At 49.1% G+C, this 18,707-nt stretch overlaps 1 protein-coding gene across 2 annotated transcripts in view; it reads left to right on the forward strand.

The window, feature by feature from the left end:
• Window positions 2,476-18,707, forward strand: part of LOC8060393 (alpha-L-fucosidase 2) — a 43,618-nt gene continuing 27,386 nt past the window's right edge. The window contains exons 1-4 of one of the 2 annotated variants that reach the window (XM_021460026.1): window positions 2,476-2,731; window positions 7,701-7,846; window positions 7,947-8,857; window positions 9,764-9,896. In XM_021460026.1, the coding sequence (XP_021315701.1) occupies window positions 2,557-2,731; window positions 7,701-7,846; window positions 7,947-8,857; window positions 9,764-9,896 (1,365 nt within the window). In that variant the 5' untranslated portion in view covers window positions 2,476-2,556. The remainder of the gene's footprint in view (window positions 2,732-7,700; window positions 7,847-7,946; window positions 8,858-9,763; window positions 9,897-18,707) is intronic. The other variant, XM_021460025.1, reaches the window with a different exon arrangement.

The following is an 18,707-nucleotide window of genomic DNA, read 5'->3' on the forward strand; positions in this document are numbered from 1 at the left end:
TTGTACTGGCTCACATTCTTTATTGTTGGACAAAACTTGAATACTCGGTCATTGATGTATTAACAATGATATATTGATTGAATTATTATGACCGAATATATGAAGAAATTTGATACTTATATATATATAGTGTTTTTGATAAATATGCAATTGTACCAAAAACAGGGGACGTGTGTTGACATCATAATTTGGCCATAGGATCTGGGTTTCTGGATTTCTGGCCACAGGGGACCTAATAAAAAGGGCTGTTCAGATCTGGGTTTCTGGATTCTAATCCGAACTGTTCCAAACTTGTAGAAAACTTGAAAAAGAATACTTGGAGAGGTTTCCTACTGGGATAAGACCACCCTCTCTAGATATATATGAGAGGATTATGGCTGATTGAGTTCTCATCTATCCAATCGACATACAAATCAATCTACAACTCTTTTTACCCCTTTTCTCTCTTCTCCAACCTCCATGTTGTTCATCCCTTGATCCGACGACCAAGGATAATGCCCAAGGCTTGCCGGCCGACCTAGGGCAATGCGTCGACGTCCTTGCCCTGACGGGATCCCTCCCGGGTGAGAGCTTCGATGGTTTCTTTGCTAGATTGCCTAAAAACTAGCCAGTTCTTCGTCACACAAGTACGTTGGTTATCCTTTGGTGGTTTGCTTGTAAACCTCTCTGTTCTTCACCATGAAAGAGTAAGATCCTCGCTACGTTCTTCGGTCCGCAGCGGCCCGGACGTCCAATGCCCTTTCTAGTGTGTGATTCGGACCACATCTAATGTCAAGACACTTTTTGGCGACTTTGCTGGGGAAGAATTTACTTCGGCTCTACTTTGTAGCCGATTCTTCTTGCCCTAGCCCTATTTCTCACTGATCTATCTTCTTATGTTTGTCATTAACGTTTCATCTGGCCCTAAAGGGCGATCGCATCTGGTTTTAACCCCTTATGATCTTGTTTGTTATTTTGCAACAAGTTGTGCTGCTTATAAGGCGGTCAAGCTCTAAATTATGGAGTACCAAGGGGATATATCACAGATGTGGTAGAACCACCCTATTTATATGGCCCACATGTACCTGTCATTGTCTTTAAGACCTCTGACTACTGCACTTATGTGAAATGTGCACAATCCATGATATGATTTCAATGAATACATTCTTTATTGCTTTTCCCATAGCTGCATCTTGATCGTATAACTAGTTTTAGGTTGCTTGCCATTGTGAGCTGCTAGAGGGTCAGTATTCTTTATTTGTTTCAAAAGTAGTGTCAAATGTCACGACATCATTAAATATGCGTAGTCAAGAGTCATTTTGGCATCAGTCCAAAATATGTTGGTTATATGCTCATCACAATCCACTTGCAAAGAATAATGGAATGGTGGATTTTCAAAGATCTTGTCATGAAAATATTTCAACATACAAAGCCTGTCCAAATGCAAACTCACTCTACCTCTTGCTCTGTAAATAATTTTTGCGGTCACGACAAGTGTAAGTAAGGTTAAATGGCCCTCTAACTTGACGGATAACTAACTCTTGGGCAGCTTTTGGCCTAATTCCAGAATCATCGGTGGTCTCGATTTCAAAAGCCTGTAGTTTTGAAATTTTTCTTTGTGTTGCCATCAAGTGTCGAGTTTCAAGCAAGTGAAGGAAGTGATTGTGTTGAAGGACAACATCAGTGACTTCGTAATTTTCTTCCCCTCGGTCCAATGTAATAGACTAATAGTCATTCATGCTTTGCAATCAGTTCTTGTTTCAGGTCTGAAACACTTCGCTACGGAAACTTTCCACTTTTCTTCGATGGCTCTCATTGGCACAAACTTATCTACATGATGTTGCCTTACGATCAAATTTGCTGTAATTTGTACTGTATATCTTTTCCTAACATCAAAGCCACTACGATCCCCATAGGCCACCCAAAACTGCCAAGCTTCATCTGAATTTTTAAATCTGAAACCAACTTGAGGTATTCCCTTGTCAAGTTCAGCCATTGCATTTCACATAAACCAGATTTGCCTTTCATAAAGCTCAATTTTTTCTTCTCAAATTCTGTCAAAAGGAAGAACTTTACTACACAATGGATAGCACATGATTGCAGATTTGCGTTTTCTGATCAAGCAAAGGATCAGCTGTAAACAATAAATGACACATAGATCAAACATATGAATTCTAAAGCAATAAATAAGTCAGCCTATCTGAACTCCATGTGCTGAACTACGGAACTATATGAACTATTGAACTATCTGAAACAATTGAACTACTAAACTACTCAGCCTATCGACGCATTTCTAGTACTAGTTGGATTTTAGGTTGAGATGAAAAATTGCTGTACGTGAAGTGAGCACTAAATATAAGAATGTGACAGACAGGAGGTCTGATACTTTTTTAAGTCCTCACGGAGCTCGTTGACGGTGTCCTGGGCCGGCCGCGATGCTGCTGAACGGCGTTCCTTCGGCGCATCACGGCCTAACGTACGGCCCTATATCCAAGAAGCGGCGTCAAAGGCACGTAAGCGGTAAGCAAAGCAGTCAAAGGCACGTCAGCGGTAAGCGCAAAGGGACTCAGATTGTCAATGGCGGAGGCTGTTGCCGCGGCTGCCGGGTGGCCGGCAGATGAAGAGGCGCGGCCGCTCAAGGTGGTCTTCGGCTCCCCGGCGAAGTACTTCACCGACGCGGCGCCGATCGGGAACGGCCGCCTCGGCGCCATGGTCTGGGGCGGCGTCGAATCTGAGAGGCTCCAGCTTAACCGTAAGCCACCGCTTCCCCTCCATCCATGTTCTTGGATCGTGCTTGGATGCTTTGCTCCACTATATATATCAGTTCAAGAAGGGGAAAAAGGGGGCAGCTGCCTCAGAAATTCCATTTTGTTGACCTTCTTGCTGGTTCCTGGTAGACTCATCCTGAACCAGTAGGGCATCTGCTTCACGAGCAGCTAGCATGATATGAGAAGCCTGGTAAAGCGTAAGTCATAAAGCGACAGAAATGTGGCATTAGTTAATCAATACTTCTTTTTGAAGGTCAACGGGGGGAGTCGTTCCCCACCTGAAATTTATTTATTTATGTTGGCCCCAAAATGGCCCATCAGATAATGATGAAAGTTTACAAGGGACTTACAACATCACCTAGGGGGTGATGTGTGTTACAGAAAAAACATAATTTCTTAGTACTAGGCTTGTCTTGCCAAATCAAGGATCTGACACCATTGATCAACAATGTGCTTCTTCCTGTTTGGAAACCTGTATCGCCATTGTTCTGCTGCCGCCTTGCAGGCTCCAAATACTTGCGAGATTGTGTGTGTTTCATTCCTGAAAATCCTTGTATTTCTTGCCTTCCACAGCTGCCAACATGACAGGGCAATGAACGCTGAAAACTCTTCAACGGTACACCATCTGGAGGGGTTAGTGTGTGCAAATCTGTAGTCTGACTGACATGGCTCATATTGATCTTTTCCCAAAACAGTTTGCCCAGCACGCAGCCACTGATTGCGTGTTCAGGAGACTCATCTTCGGCCTGGCAAATTTCACAGATAGCATCTTGTAGCACCTTTTTCCTCAGCAAGACCGTGTGGCATTGTATGCGGCGCTGTACCAGCAACCACATGAACAGCTGGACTCGTGGAGGCGCCAAGTCCCGCCAGATAAAGTTTGATCTCTCGTCACAGGGCTGGCCCCTTGCTTTGAGGAGGCGGTAGATGGCTCCACTGTCAAGACTGCCATCTCCTTTACTAGATGCTGAAAGTCGTCGGTCCGGAACATCTGATAGTTGTGTTGTGGCAATGATTTCGTCGACGTGCTGAAGTTGCTGTGCTGCACCTAAGGATAGTCTTGGCACTAAAACCCGCCTTAGGCCTGATTGGAGTATCTCTGAGACTGAAGCATCCTTCGCGGTGCAGTGACTGTAAAGTACTGGGAAGAGATCGGCTAGAGACTCATCACCGTGCCAAATGTCTAGCCAGAAGGAGCAAGACCTGCCATTGCCAAGCTGAACCGAAGTGAGTGCCTGGTAAAGAGGTAGTAGAGAGCGCAGTACCTCCTAGTGTTCTCCATGAACATCACCCTTCAATGTGCAGGTGGAGATCCTGCTTTGCACCCACTGAGCCCAAGCAGATGACTGAGGGAAGTGAAGTCTTTGGATGAGTTTAAGTAATAAACATATGTTTTGTGTCCCCATGTCCTTTATGCCCAAACAACCGAGCTCCTTGGGCATGCACACCCGGATCCAAGCAACAAGGCAGCTAGCCGGTGAAGATCTGCCTGTCTGATCACCTGACCGGAGGAAGGCACGAAGCCGCTTGTCAAGTTGGTGTATTACCAGGGGTTGTAGCTGAAGGGAACTCATGAAGTAGACTAGCTGAGAATCAAGCACCGAGTTCACTAGGACAGCCTTGCCCATCGGATTCAGAAGACCAGCCTGCCAGGAAGACAGATATCTGTCCGTTTTCTGAACGTAAGGGTTGAAAGCGGATAGCGACAGCTTGTTAACCGACAGTGGTAGTCCCAAGTATGGCTGTGGGAACCCCCCTTGCACAACTCATGATCTGTACGCAGCTTGCCACCACTTGCTCCTCCATGTGTATAGCACCAAGGTGCTCTTGTTGTAGTTGATGTGGAGCCCCGAAGTCGCTGCAAATTGGTCGAGAACGTCCTTGAGCATGGTGACTCTAGTGACCTCACCTCTAAGCACGATGAGAGTTTCGTCCAACAAGTGGGGATTGACTACAACAACGCGTTCGCTCTAGTGGCGCGCATAGTATTGATCCGTGTCCTCACGTTGGTGGCTCAGGAAGGGTGGCACGTCCACCACATGGACATCAAGTCCGCTTTCCTTAATAGCAACCTCAAGGAGGAAGTCTACGCGCATCAACCACCTAGCTACGCCGTCACCGGAGAAGAAGGAAAGGTGTACCTCCTAGGCAAGGCCCTCTACGACTTGCGTTAGGCCCTGCACGCTCGGAACACAAATCTGGACGCCACGCTCAAGGACATGGGTTTCCAGCAGAGTGCGCACCAGGCGGCGGTGTACCAGTGGGACAGCGGGCACTTTGTCTTGCTCGTCGGCATCTATGTCGACAACTTAATCATCACCGGCGCTGAAGAGAAGGAGGTACAGTCCTTGAAGGCACAAATGAAGGAGGTGTTTGACTTTGACATGCCATTGTGCCCCAGGCCGCCTGCTCTGGTGCCCGGTGGCGCTCACAGGTGTTGCCGTGCTGGTGGAGTGGAGGTGAGCTAAAATTCATCCCCTGCCAACGCTAAGCGATGAGAGACAACAGAAGGCACAACACACAAGCTAGGAAGAAGCAGGTGTGCATGGGACCCATGTTGTGGAACAGCGTGATTTTCACTCTTCTGCATATTGTGTTTCGCTTGATTCATTGGATGTGTTGGATGATTTGGATTTTAATGGAATGGATTGGATGGGATTGAATGGGAAGAGTTTTTTTTTAGGATTGGACTGGATGGTTGGTGATTTTGGTTGGATTCTCTATTCAATTTTGTTTGCTGGACATGGATGTGTGTCTATTGTTAGGTCTACGAAGAATCGGTCCAAAACAGTGTATTCTTCCCACTACCAATCTCGGTAGCCACTGCTATAGTGAAGAAACCTTTGGTTGATGCATGGAGGGGATGGTCGCCCATGGGTGATCAGGTTCCGCCGTCTGTAGCCAAAGCCATCTCATTCGAAGTGCCCATCCCAAGTTTTGAAGGTTGTTGATACCAAGTCAAAGTTGAATTGGTCTAGTAACTTTTGGCCAGGCCAACAAATAATGTCCACCATTTACCTCCTTTCCTCTTCAAAGAAAGTTCAAAATTGTAAAAACCTCTCACAAGTAGCATACTATGCTCCTTGACCCCGTCGACTAGGGGAATTTGTGGCTATGGTCTAGCTCTCTAGTGTGTAGTTCCTCTCCACAGCTTAACAAAGCAAATTGTCATAGAAATCTTGAACAGCCCCATGTTTATCTTGTGAGATCTGTTAAGTAACAAGATTGATCTGATCACCGACCTGAAGTTTGATAGTGGAATTATTCTTTTCTCGAAACCGGGCTTGCTGGTGAAAGAACGATGAATTTGCATCCAGGTAGAGAACTTGGGAACGAAAAAGAGCAATAGTGCGCTCAAGAGAGGCTAAGCCTAGACAGTGATGCTTGAGTTTTTTCCGTGGCCACTCTTCAGTCCTCACCATGGTATAAATCATGAGTATCCCTCATGTTTTCAGTTCCAGTTCGATGAAGTATCTCCTTGGTCATGCCCAATTGGACCTTAATATTGCTGACTTGCACTGGCTCCATTTTCGTAGCCCCCAACTAAGGCTGTGTTTGGTTTGGGGGTAGGACTGTTGTGGGACACGAGGGATGGGACGATCCTTGAAACTCTTCAGATGCTGTCGTGGTAGCCAAAACTTGTGTGCCTCCTGTTGAGCGTCAGGCCTGCGCTGCCCATAGTGGCTCCTTGTCGCCGCTGACGAGGCCAGCTCTGCCACGATGGCCACTTCTCCGACCTGGCTCACTTCAACGTGTTGGCACAGACAGCGGCCTCGGACCAATGCGCAACGGACAGTGGTGGGAGCTCCAGCCATAGTTCCGCTAGGCAGCGCCTAGGCGCGATTAGGTGCTGGGCGAGGGTTAACCGCCTCGCCTAGGGGGGGGGGGTAGGCGGCATCTAGGCGCTGGGCGGCGCCGAGGCGGTTGCAGAGCTGGGCGAGCCACGAAATTTTGCCCCAGCAGGCTGATGGCGCGGCGCGAAGGCGGATGACGTGGCCTTTCGCACGCGCGCGGATGGCTTCGGCTGTGGGAGATCACGCAAAATCCCCGCCGCCTCCTCCGTCCTCCTGCTCCGCCGCCGGCTGCCACCCTGCCCCAAGGTCAGTCCCCTCCCCTGCTCATTTTCTCTCCCCCCGCCGGCAACTCCTCCCCTGCTCATCTCCCCTCCGCCGCCGGCAGCTCCTCCTCCCCTGTTCCTCCCAGCGCCTAGGGAAACGCCTAGAACGCCTAGGCGCGATTACTCCTGCCTAGGCGCTAGGCGGAGGGTCACCGCCTAGAATCCGGCAATCCGCCTAGCGCCTAGCTGAACTTTGGCTCCAGCGGACTCCGGTGCAACCAACATGGGCGGGCAGCAGTGCGAGCTCTAGGAGAACAACGGTACAAGCTCCGGAAATGGCGGCCTAGATCCTCCTGTTGCCAACGGCCGCATTCGTCGGGCGCTCTTTCTGACTCCGATGGGCAAGGATGAGGAACTGGATCGACTCCTTTGCGTGAATGACTGAAGGTTGAGATAAGGCACCAGAAAAAAAACCATAGTTATAAAAAGTAGAGAAGATGACGTGTGGGTCCATGGACGATTGATTTAACGGTGACTAACGGTGTGAAAGAGTGGCTCTCATCCTATCTCTTCTGTCACTCCAACTAAATAGGAAACAGGGATGACCATAGCCCTCTAACCAAACATAATACTGGGACTGTCCCATACCAGATAACAGTGACAGGATTGTCCTGTCCCCAGTATCCCAAAACCAAACACACCGTTAGTCATTGCAGCTTGAGAAAAAGGTGCTCAGTGGTGCAATGGAGGAAAGGAGAATTTAAGCATCCAAGTTGGTAAATTTGAAATATTTGTTTCACATTTCTGTAAATGTCTTTGTAATTACCTTTATTTTTAGCTGATTGCTTTGTATTAAAAATGTCTGTGAACATCTCAAAGAAAAAATGTTGCTGCAGATGACACTCTATGGACAGGTGGGCCTGGTAATTATACAAATCCCAAAGCACCTGCTGTTCTTTCTAAAGTAAGGAGCTTTGTTGATAATGGAAAGTACCCTGAAGCCACAGCTGCTGCATATGATCTGTCTGGTGACCAAACACAGGTATGTGTTGTACTTTTAGATCGATAGAAGGATCATGTAACTACACAAAAAGAATTAGAGACATTACCAATTTGAAATATTACCTGTGTTTCTACTGAAGGTCTTTCAACCTCTTGGGGATATTGATCTGGTCTTTGGGAAGAACATCAAGTACACAAATTACAAACGAGAGCTAGATCTTCACACTGCAACAGTCACCGTCACATATACTGTTGGGGAGATAGTCTACTCAAGGGAACATTTCTCCTCAAATCCACATCAAGTCATTGCAACTAAAATCTCTGCAAACAAACCGGGAAATGTCTCTTTCACAGTGTCTTTAACTACTACACTAAACCACAAGATTCGTGTAACACATGCAAATGAAATAATCATGGAGGGTAGCTGTCCAGGCGAAAGACCTCAAGAGGGCAACACTGCTGCTGATCCTCCCATTGGAATTAAATTTTGTGCAATTCTTTATGTGCAGATAAATGGTGCCAATAGCACAGTGGAAGTATTGAATGATAACATGCTGAAACTTGATTGTGCCGACTCTGTTGTTTTACTTCTTGCAGCCACTACTTCATTTGAAAGTGCATTCATCAAACCCTCAGAATCTAAATTGGATCCAACAGTGTCTGCTCTTACAACATTAAGTATTGCTAGGAGCACGTCGTATTCACAGCTAAAAGCCTACCACATTGATGATTACCAGACTCTTTTCCACCGTGTTTCCTTGCAACTATCACAAGGCTCTAATGTAGTTCAGTCAGCAGAGACTAGTTCTCAGTGTGCTACTGTATCAGATTATGCTTTTCAAATATCTGACCACACCACATCGACAGCCCTTAAAGATTTTGTGAAGCCTACGGTAGAAAGAATTGTAACTTTCAAAGACAATGAAGACCCTTCTCTTGTGGAACTTCTATTTCAGTTTGGTCGTTATCTACTCATTTCGTGCTCAAGGCCTGGAACCCAAATTTCCAATCTGCAAGGGATATGGAGCAATGACCCTTCACCACCATGGGAGTATGGTTTTGCAATGACTTTGTTTTTCTTTATTTCTTTGCCTAATTAAATTATGTATTTCTTGGTTTATTAATTTTTTTATAGCTTTCGAAGGGAAATAGCTGGAGCAGAATATGGATTTCACCCTAAGTCGATCCTTTAATTACTAGTTTTTATTTTGGAAAAATTCTGTTAAACATCACCATTTAGTTTCCACATCTTTTAGTCATTGGTATTGTGATCATCTTTTTTGGTCTTCATTTAGATGTTTTGCTGTTTGGCTAACCCTTTTTTTCTAAGTTAAATTGCTATTGGAGATACTGTAATATTCCAAACACAAATAAATTAATGGCCATGTGAGAAGAATACACCATTTTTTTTTCTCGAATTCACAGGAAAGTTGCGTATCATTATATTATAAGAAGAAAAGAATGATACCATATAGTTTTAGTTTGTTTGCTAAATAAGCTTTAAATTTTCTTACCCACTTTTCCACAGCAGCTTTATGTAAGGACAACACTACAATGTTAAACTGGCCCTTGCTATTATATATTTTGATTGGGTCATGATGATTTGTCTCAGAGACACTATCCTGGTCTACTTGCGGATGGCAATAAATTTTTATAATTCCAAAAAGATGTACATAAATCTCTAGAGTACTTCTGCAAAGAAAAAAGCAGAAAAAATTTTAGTCTCGAACAATCATGTATAAATCCAAACTTGCACATCTTTCTAATGCTGGTTCTCCTGCATTACATTAAAATTGTTTTGTTTCCTCTTTTTCCTAGTAACTACTAATTAATAACTTTTCTGAAAATTTCTTATTTCTGTGCATTATCTTGTTCTCTTATAATTTATGTTTCCAGTATTTTCCACCATCCCATCATCCCATGTTTGAATTAACATGATGTATGATTCATTTCCCAGTGCAGCACCCCATCCAAATATAAATCTGCAAATGAATTACTGGCCTGCGCTTCCTTGTAACCTTAGCGAATGCCAAGAACCACTGTTTGACTTTATTGGCTCCCTCTCAGTCAATGGGGCTAAGACAGCAAAAGTAAGTCAATTGGCAGAAAAATCTAATGTTTATAGTTTTCTACCTTCTATACGTGAGAAAATTAGCATTTCTTTTTACTCTTTAATTTCTACTGAATGTACTGACATGTATATCAATGTGAATTTTTAGTGTTATTCTTGCTGAACCCTGTGTTGGATATTATCAGGATGATGGAGAATTTTTCTGTCATGTTGCTAATGACTTATAATATGACACTGTAAACCTGAATGCAGGATTTTAAGTTTTAGTTACAAGCATTTCTTTAATGAGGGAGTTACAAGAACTTGCGCGCAAATATGTAGGAATCATCAATACATGCGAACTAACTAGTAATGGCATGCACTGTAAGCCTGTAAGCAGTTAGTACTGTGATTTTTGGCTAGCAGATTCTCTTTCCAAACACCTTAATGTAGGTATTTGATGTTTGTAACAAATGGAATGTAGCATTTGCATTGCAGCAGGGGATAGGAATCTATGTTTCTTGCATCTTTGAAATCAAACAATTCCAATCTATTGAAGTATAAGTGAACTGCAGACCTTTTCCTATCAGCTTAAGCTTTTGGGTTGCATTGTATTAGAGTTTGAATCCTAGTGGGTGCAATTAAATAAAATAATTGCAGCTGACTCCTATTTCCATGTTTGAGGCATAAGGGAGCCTACACTTCAGAGGGAGTGTACCTTTCCCTATCAACTTTTTTTTTCTCGAACATGCAGGAGAGCTGCGTATCATTGTATTAAAAGAAGAAAGAGGAGTCATACATAGACCATCTCTACGCCAACCCTTGGATTGAATTGGTCGGTGTATGCATCTCAATACACTCGTTCCTATGAATAAAAATGATTGAGTGAAATGTACCATAGGTCTCTAAACTTTTCTCATGTTCTCATGTGGCTCTATTTGCTCTCAAAGTGGTAATCTAGGTTCTTTAACTTTCCAAGTGGTTCATTCGAAGTGTGAATTTAGGTCCATGATTGGACCTGAAGTGAACTTAGAATGAACCACATGAAAAGTTGGTCCTGTGTTCGTTGTATTTGGACATGTTGTACCCCCAGCCAATTGGGCTATATATATGAAAGGTCAACCCCCAGTGTGGTGTGAGGTGTTTCCCTATTCCTTTGTCTCTCTATCTTTGTCCACAAAAAAGTCAAAATAAGGCCCGTTTATTAAAACACCTAGATAAATTTTATACTAAAAAAGATATTCCTTGGGTGAATTTGATTTGGAATGCTCACTACCCTCTTGGTCAAGTCCTTCATGCTACTGCTGATAAGGGCTCTTTTTGGTGGAGGGATGTTTTGAAATTATGTGATCTTTTCAGAGGAATGGTTAAGTGCACTATTGGGGATGGCTCTACAGTGCTCTTCTGCTCTGATCTTTGGAATAACAACATTCTGGAGTCCAAGTTTCCAAGGCTTTTTTCCTTTTTCAGAAACAGGAATATTTCTGTAGCAAGTTTTCTGTCAAACAACACACTTGAAGCCCAATTTAATTTGCAACTATCAGAACAAGCCTTTCAAGAATTTCAAAGTTTACAAGACCTCATTCAAGCCTGCCGCCGCCGCCCAGGAGTGTGTCCGTGCTGCCGCCGCCGCCCTCGACCAGGAGCGCGCGCACGCCGACGCTCTGGAGCAGCAGGCCGCTGCCCTTCGCGAGCGCCTCCGTCCCGACCAGCTCCGGGACGACTCCACTGTGGACGACGACGACCTCTCCATCACCTCTGAAGCAGAGGCCATTGCCCGCCTGCACAGCCAGGCTACTGCAGTCCAAAACATCAAGAACTTGATTCCAATCATTCTCAACATGCAGTCCTCCAACTATTCCAAGTGGCGCGGCTATGTCCTCATCCTCGGCCGCTAAGGATCATATCCTCAGCGACACGCTTCGCCTTACTGATCCAGCCTGGTCGCGCATGGACGACGTGGTCGTGTCATGGCTCTTCAACACTATCTCCCCCGATCTCCTGGATGTCATCCACGAGCGCGACGGGGTCACGGCTTGGTCCTCCTGGCTTGGAATCGAGCAGCAGTTCCTGAACAACCGCGAATCCCGCGCCATGCTGCTCGACGCTGAGTTCCGCACCCTCGCCCAGGGTGCCCTCTCTGTCGACGACTTCTGCCGCAAGATGAAGGGAATGGCAGACGCTCTTGCCGACCTCGGCGAGCCCATCAATGATCGCACCTTGGTGCTGAACATCCTGCGTGGCCTCAATGAACGTTTTCAGTTCATGGCCCAGCTTGTCACCCGCCAACGGCCGTTTCCTTCCTTCGCCGACGTTCGTGCTGACCTGCGCCTTGCTGAGCTCAACATGGCGACTCCCCCGGCACCGCCATCAGCCCTTGTCACTTCCTCGACCAGCAAGCCGCCCACCTCTACTCTGCCTCCTGGACCTGCTCCCCCTCGCCATCCTCAGCCGGCCGGGGGGGCCTCATCGGGAGGCAACCGTGGTCGCCGCCGCCGTGGAGGACGCGGCCAGGGCAGCCAAGGCGGTCAGGGTGGCCACAGTGGCCCACCCGGAGGGTCCCAATGGCCCTCCATCTTCAACCCTTGGACTGGGTCTATTCATATGTGGCCTGGCTCCAACCCCGGCGGTTCTTGCGGCCCTCCACCACCCCAGCCTCCTCCACAGCAGGCTCTGATGGCCGGCCCTGGCCTGTTCCCAGCGCCCCAGCAGCTGCCTCCTCCGGCTGGGTTTCCAGCACCACAGGCGCCCCCTCCTATGTGGTCGCCATCAACCTGGGATACCCAATCCCTCGCCAGTGCCTTCAGCACCGTCTCCCTCAACCCTCCGCCGCGGACCTCGGACTGGGTTATCGACTCCGGTGCCACCTCGCACATCGCCTCCAACCCTGGTATGGTCACCATGTCACCATCCTCCTTTCCTTCTTCCATCATCGTGGGCAACGGTGCCACACTTCCTGTTGTTGGCACTGGCTGCTCCACTATTCCCGGTCCTTTTCGCCTGAATAATGTTCTTGTTGCGCCTGAAATTATTCAAAACCTCCTATCTGTTCGTCAGTTCACTACTGATAATCGTGTTTCATTCTGTGAAGGATCTTCATACCAGGAACGTCCTCCCTCGATGTGACAGCTCAGGCCCCTCTACACCCTCCAGCTACCGTCTTCTCCTACTGGTCCCTGCACCCTTGTGGCAACGCCCTCCTTGACTACCTGGCATCGACGGCTGGGTCACCCCGGCAAGGCTGCCCTTCAAAGCCTTGTCCAGTCCTCCTCTTTGCCATGCCTGTCAACTTGGGCATCATGTCCGCTTACCTTTTTCTAATTCCTTGTCGCGTGCATCCAAAAATTTTGATGTAATCCATTGTGATCTATGGACATCACCTATTATGAGCATTTCTGGTTTTAAGTATTACCTTGTTATACTGGATGACTGCTCTCATTTTCTTTGGACTTTTCCTCTCCGCCTAAAGTTCGACACTTTCCCTACCCTCTCCAATTTCTTCAATTATGTGCATACTCAGTTCAGCTGTACCATCAAATCCGTGCAATGTGACAATGGGCATGAGTTTGACAACTCCGCCTCTCGTGCTTTCTTTCTCGCTAAAGGAGTCACTCTTCGCATGTCCTGTCCCTACACCTCCCAACAGAACGGCAAAGCTGAACGCACCATCCGCACCACCAACAATGTCATCCGCACCTTGCTGTTCCAAGCCTCCATGCCCCCCCTATTGGGCTGATGCTCTTGCTACAGCCACCCACCCGCTGAACCGCCTCCCCACCAAAACCCTCAACATGATCACTCCCTTCTTTGCCATCTACGGCCCTCAGCCCTCCTATTATGATCTCCGGGCTTTCGGCTGCACGTGTTACCCCAATCTCACTGCTACCACCCCCCACAAACTCGCTCCCTGCTCTTCCCTGTGCGCCTTTCTTGGGTACTCCCCTGATTACAAAGGCTACAGATGCCTCGACATTGCCTCAAATTGGGTTATCATCTCCCGGCACGTTGTCTTCGACGAAACAACGTTTCCCTTCTCCACTCATCGAGCTCACCCTCCATCTACAGAACTCGACTTTCTAACTGATGAAGATCCTCTGCCACTTTCGTTTCCTTCTGCAGGTACCCTGGGGGCGGCTGGCACGCTGCCAGCACCCGTGCCCAGATCCACCGGGGCCTCGCTGGGTCCTCCACCTGGCTTCGCCACGGCCCAGGCCTCGACGCCCCCTGTGCTACCACTGCCAGCAGCTCCTTCGATTCAGGTGCCCCCTCCAACAGGGCCCTCGGTACAGCTGCTCCCACAGCCGCACGTACAGCCGCCTGCTGCTCCAACGTTCACCAGGCCACCCGTTGTTCACGTCTATACTCGGCGCGCCCCGGCTGCTGCCCCATCGCCGGCTGCCACCCCGGCAGCCACCCCGTCACCGGCCGCCACCTCCTCGCCGACCGCTGGTTCGCCACCAGCATCCCCCCCGCGGCCTCCTCGACGCTCCGGCATGATTCCCTCTCCACCGCGCTATGTCAAGCAGGATCCTCCTCTTCCCACGGGAGCGGTTCCTATCCCGCCGGTTGCCAACACTCATGGCATGGCAACCCGTGGGAAGATCAGCTATCGACAGCCCTGGCTCGCTCTCCACGCTGCGACCCTGTCCCCGCTCCCATGGTCTTGCTGGGATGCCCTTATTGATCCCCACTGGCGTCAGGCCATGGAGGATGAGTTTGCTGCCCTAAAGGACAACCACACTTGGGATCTCGTCCCTCGACGTGCTCAAGCAAATGTGGTTACTAGAAAATGGATATTCAAACATAAGTTCCATGCGGATGGTTCTCTGGACAGATACAAAGCTCGCTGGGTCCTTCGCGGGTTCACACAACGACCTGGTGTTGACTATGATGAGACATTCAGCCCCGTCCGCACTGTTCTCACCTTGGTTCACTCCCGAAACTGGCCTATTCATCAACTTGATGTGAAGAACGCCTTCCTCCACGGGATTCTGCTGAAACAGTGTACTGTTCTCAGCCCACTAGATTTGTTGACCCTGCCCTTCCTGGACATGTCTGTCGGCTCAACAAGTGCCTCTATGGTCTAAAGCAGGCGTCGCGTGCATGGCACACCCAGTTTGCCTCTCACCTCCTGTCCCTGGGTTTCACTGAAGCTAAGTCGGACACCTCCCTATTCATATATCACCGTGGCTCTGAGACAGCCTACCTGCTCCTCTATGTGGACGACATCGTGCTCACCGCCTCCTCTCCACAGCTCCACCGCGTTATTGCTGCTCTGAAGAATGAGTTTGCCATGAAAGACCTCGGTCCTCTGCATCACTTCCTTGGTGTGGCTGTTCAGCATCGCAGCGACTCACTCTTTCTCTCCCAGCAGCAGTACACCCTGGATATCATTGCCCGCCATGGCATGAGCGACTGCAAACCCTGTACAACACCGGTTGACACTTGCGCCAAGGTTGCTGCTGATGCTGGTCCCCCGTGGCTGATCCTACCTCCTACCGCAGCCTTGTAGGCGCTCTTTAGTACCTCACATTCACCCGGCCCGACATCGCCTACGCAGTTCAGCAAGTTTGCCTTCACATGCATGATCCCCGGGAGACACACCTCGTTGCTGCCAAGCGTATTCTCCGCTACCTACAAGGCACCATCAGCCATGGCTTTGTCATTCCCCGGTCTACTCCAACCCAGCTCACTGTTTACACCGATGCCGACTGGGGTGGCTGCCCCGACACCCGCCGTTCCACCTCTGGGTACGCCGTATTCCTTGGCAGCAGCCTCATCTCTTGGTCCTCCAAGCGCCAACCCACCGTCTCTCGGTCCAGCGCTGAGGCTGAGTACCGGGCCATTGCCAATGGCGTTGCAGAGGCAACTTGGCTGCGCCAACTCCTGCAGGAACTACACCTGCCGCTGCAGTTCGCCTGCCTCGTCTACTGCGACAACGTCAGCGCCGTCTACCTCTCCACCAACCCCATCCAGCACCAGCGCACCAAGCACGTGGAAATTGATCTCGACTTCGTCCGGAAACGGGTCGCCATTGGGGCTGTCCGTGTTCTCCACGTCCCCACCACGTCGCAGTTTGCTGATGTCTTCACCAAGGGACTCCCTTCGTCTGCCTTCATGGAGTTTCCCTCCAGTCTGAACGTTCGTGCTAACGACGCTCCGACTGCGGGGGGGGGGGGGGGGGGGGGTGTTAGAATATTTACTTCCTCTGTTCTTGTGCCATCATTTGCTGGTTGTCTTTGCCCTTTGGGCTCTCCTATGTATGCATTAATCTCCTCTAGATATGTGCCACCTCCTCCAGGCTGGCTGGCCCCTTGGGTTCTACTCTCCTCTCTATATATGTAAACCTCCTCTGTTATCCAATTCAATCAACACAGCCTGTTAGGCTTTGTTCCATCAGATACAACCCCCATCATCCTTTCTCTGGATTTGTAACTCCAAATGTTGTAACAAACTTCGGGTCTTCACTTGGCTTCTCCTTATGGACAGATTGAACACGAGGAATATCCTAAGAAGGAAGAAACAAAAGCTCTAAGGAAATAATTACAACTGTGTTCTCTGCAACAACAACATTGAGGAGTCTGCGCTTCATCTGTTCTTCAGTTGCCCTTTCAGTCAAGCATGTTGGCAGTATCCTGGAATTAGTTGGGAACTTGGGATCTCACACAAGAGTTCCTCCAAATGATGCATCTTGCTAAGATCCTATACCAAAGCCCCTGAGAGTGAATAGGTCTCAGGACTGATTGATGTATTGCATTGGGCCTCATAGGCTGATTATATAGGATATATAGGACTAACACCCCATGTGGGTAGACAATGTGGTACTATTCCTATTTACTATAACATTGAGCAGCCAAGCCAAATAGGCTTGGGTGCCAGGCCCATGGCCAGCCCATAGGGCGCCTATTCTAACACCAGTGTGGCGCAGCCAGGTAGCCTATGCGACTCCATTGGCCACTGCGCGATACTCGGCTTCAGCATTGGATCTTGATATCGTGTTCTGGTGCTTGGAGGATCAGGAGACAAGATTGTCGCCAAGGAACACAGCATAGCCCGAGGTGGACTTGCGAGTGTTCGGACAATCAGCCCAATCAGCGTCGGTGTAGACAACAAGATCAGTCAAAGTAGACGGTTGCAGCAGGAGACCAAGGTGAAGAGTGCCTCGAACATAGCGAAGAATCCGCTTCAAGGCAGCAAGGTGAAGCTCTCGGGGGTCGTGCATATGGAGGCAGACCTGCTGAATAGCATACGCAATGTCTGGGCAGGTGAAGGTCAAGTACTGAAGAGCTCTAGCAAGACTGCGGAAGTCTGTAGCATCATACACAAGGGCCCCCTCTGTTGCAGCAACCTTAGGATTGGTGTCAACTGGAGTAGAGCATGGCTTGCACTCAGCCGTTCCAGAATATTTGTCGCTGTGAGAGTAGAAGTCCATCACCACTTCGCTAAACATGCATGCCGAGGAAGTGATGTAGCTCACCAAGGTCTTTCATGGCAAATTCTTGCTGTAGTGCTGAGATGATCCACCGGAGAAGATCGGTCGATGAAGTTGTGAGGACAATGCCATCAACATATAGCAACAGATAGGTTGTGTCTGATCCACGCTGGTAGACGAAGAGCGAGGTGTCTGACTTGGCTTCAACAAACCCAATAGACAACATGTAACTGGCCATCCGACTGTACCAAGCACGAGGAGCCTGCTTCGGGCCATAGAGCGATTTCTTCAAGAGGCAGATGAAATCTGGTTGAGCTGGATCTTCGAACCCGGATGGCTGCTGGCAATACACCATCTCACTGAGATTGCCATGAAGAAAGGCATTCTTCATGTCAAGTTGATGAATAGGCCAGCGGTGAGAGAGCGCCAAGGAGAGCACCGTGCGGATAGTAGCGGGCTTCACCACCGGACTGAAGGTCTCATCAAAGTCCAGACCAGGTTGTTGGGTGAAACCATGGAGGACCCAATGTGCCTTGTACCGCTCAAGGGAGCCATCTGACTGAAGTTTGTGCTTGAAGATCCACTTCGCAGTGATAACATTGGCCCGGGGTGGACGGGGCACAAGATCCCAGGTGTGGTTCTGGAGGAGAGCATTGTGTTCTTCCATAGCTGCTCGCCAATTGGGGTTAGCAAGAGCGCTTCGGAAGGTCTTTGGCACCGGAGAGAGAGGCACAACATGGTAAGCGGCGGGCATTCGGAAGCCGCTCTTCGAACGGGTGCCCATGGAGTGTTGGTTGGCCACCGGTGGAACAGGAACCACTCCCTTGGGCAGCGGGGCGGCTTCCGTAGGAGCCGGTGAAGGAGCAGCGGGGCGGCTGGTGCAGGAGTAGTCAGGGCGGCCGGTGCAGGAGCAGTCGGTGGTGGTCGCGGTCGACGCGAGTAGTGGTACGTGAAGTTGCGAGCCGGGCGAAGAGGTGGAAACCCCGGTGGAGGCCCGCGGGGTGCCTGAGGAGGCGCGGGGGAGCCCGTGGATGCCGCAGAGGATGTAGAGTCGGCGTGCAACACGGGCGGGAAGGCGTGGAGAGGCGTCGCTGTGTGCACCAGTCAGCTCCGTGGTCACGCGTGGCGTGGAAGTGGGGCTCCTGAGAGCCGAGCGTGGCGCGGTGGGAGTTCCCGATGCTCGTAGCGCAGGGGGATGTAGAGCGCGGGCGTCGGAGGATCATCAACATCTTCTGGAAGCTCCAGGGGCGCCCCAAGCACGGGCGCAGAGGGACCGGCAGGGGCGCTGGTGGTGTTGGAGGCACTGGGTGGAGTTCCTGCAGGCAAAAACTTGTGCAACGGTCCAATAGGAGCGGGCACAACTTCAGTAATGTCATCAACAAGGAACTCGAGGTCTGCAGGAGTACTAGGACCATGGTG

This window comes from Sorghum bicolor, chromosome 4 (assembly GCF_000003195.3).
Source record: "Sorghum bicolor cultivar BTx623 chromosome 4, Sorghum_bicolor_NCBIv3, whole genome shotgun sequence".
NCBI lineage: Eukaryota > Viridiplantae > Streptophyta > Magnoliopsida > Poales > Poaceae > Sorghum > Sorghum bicolor.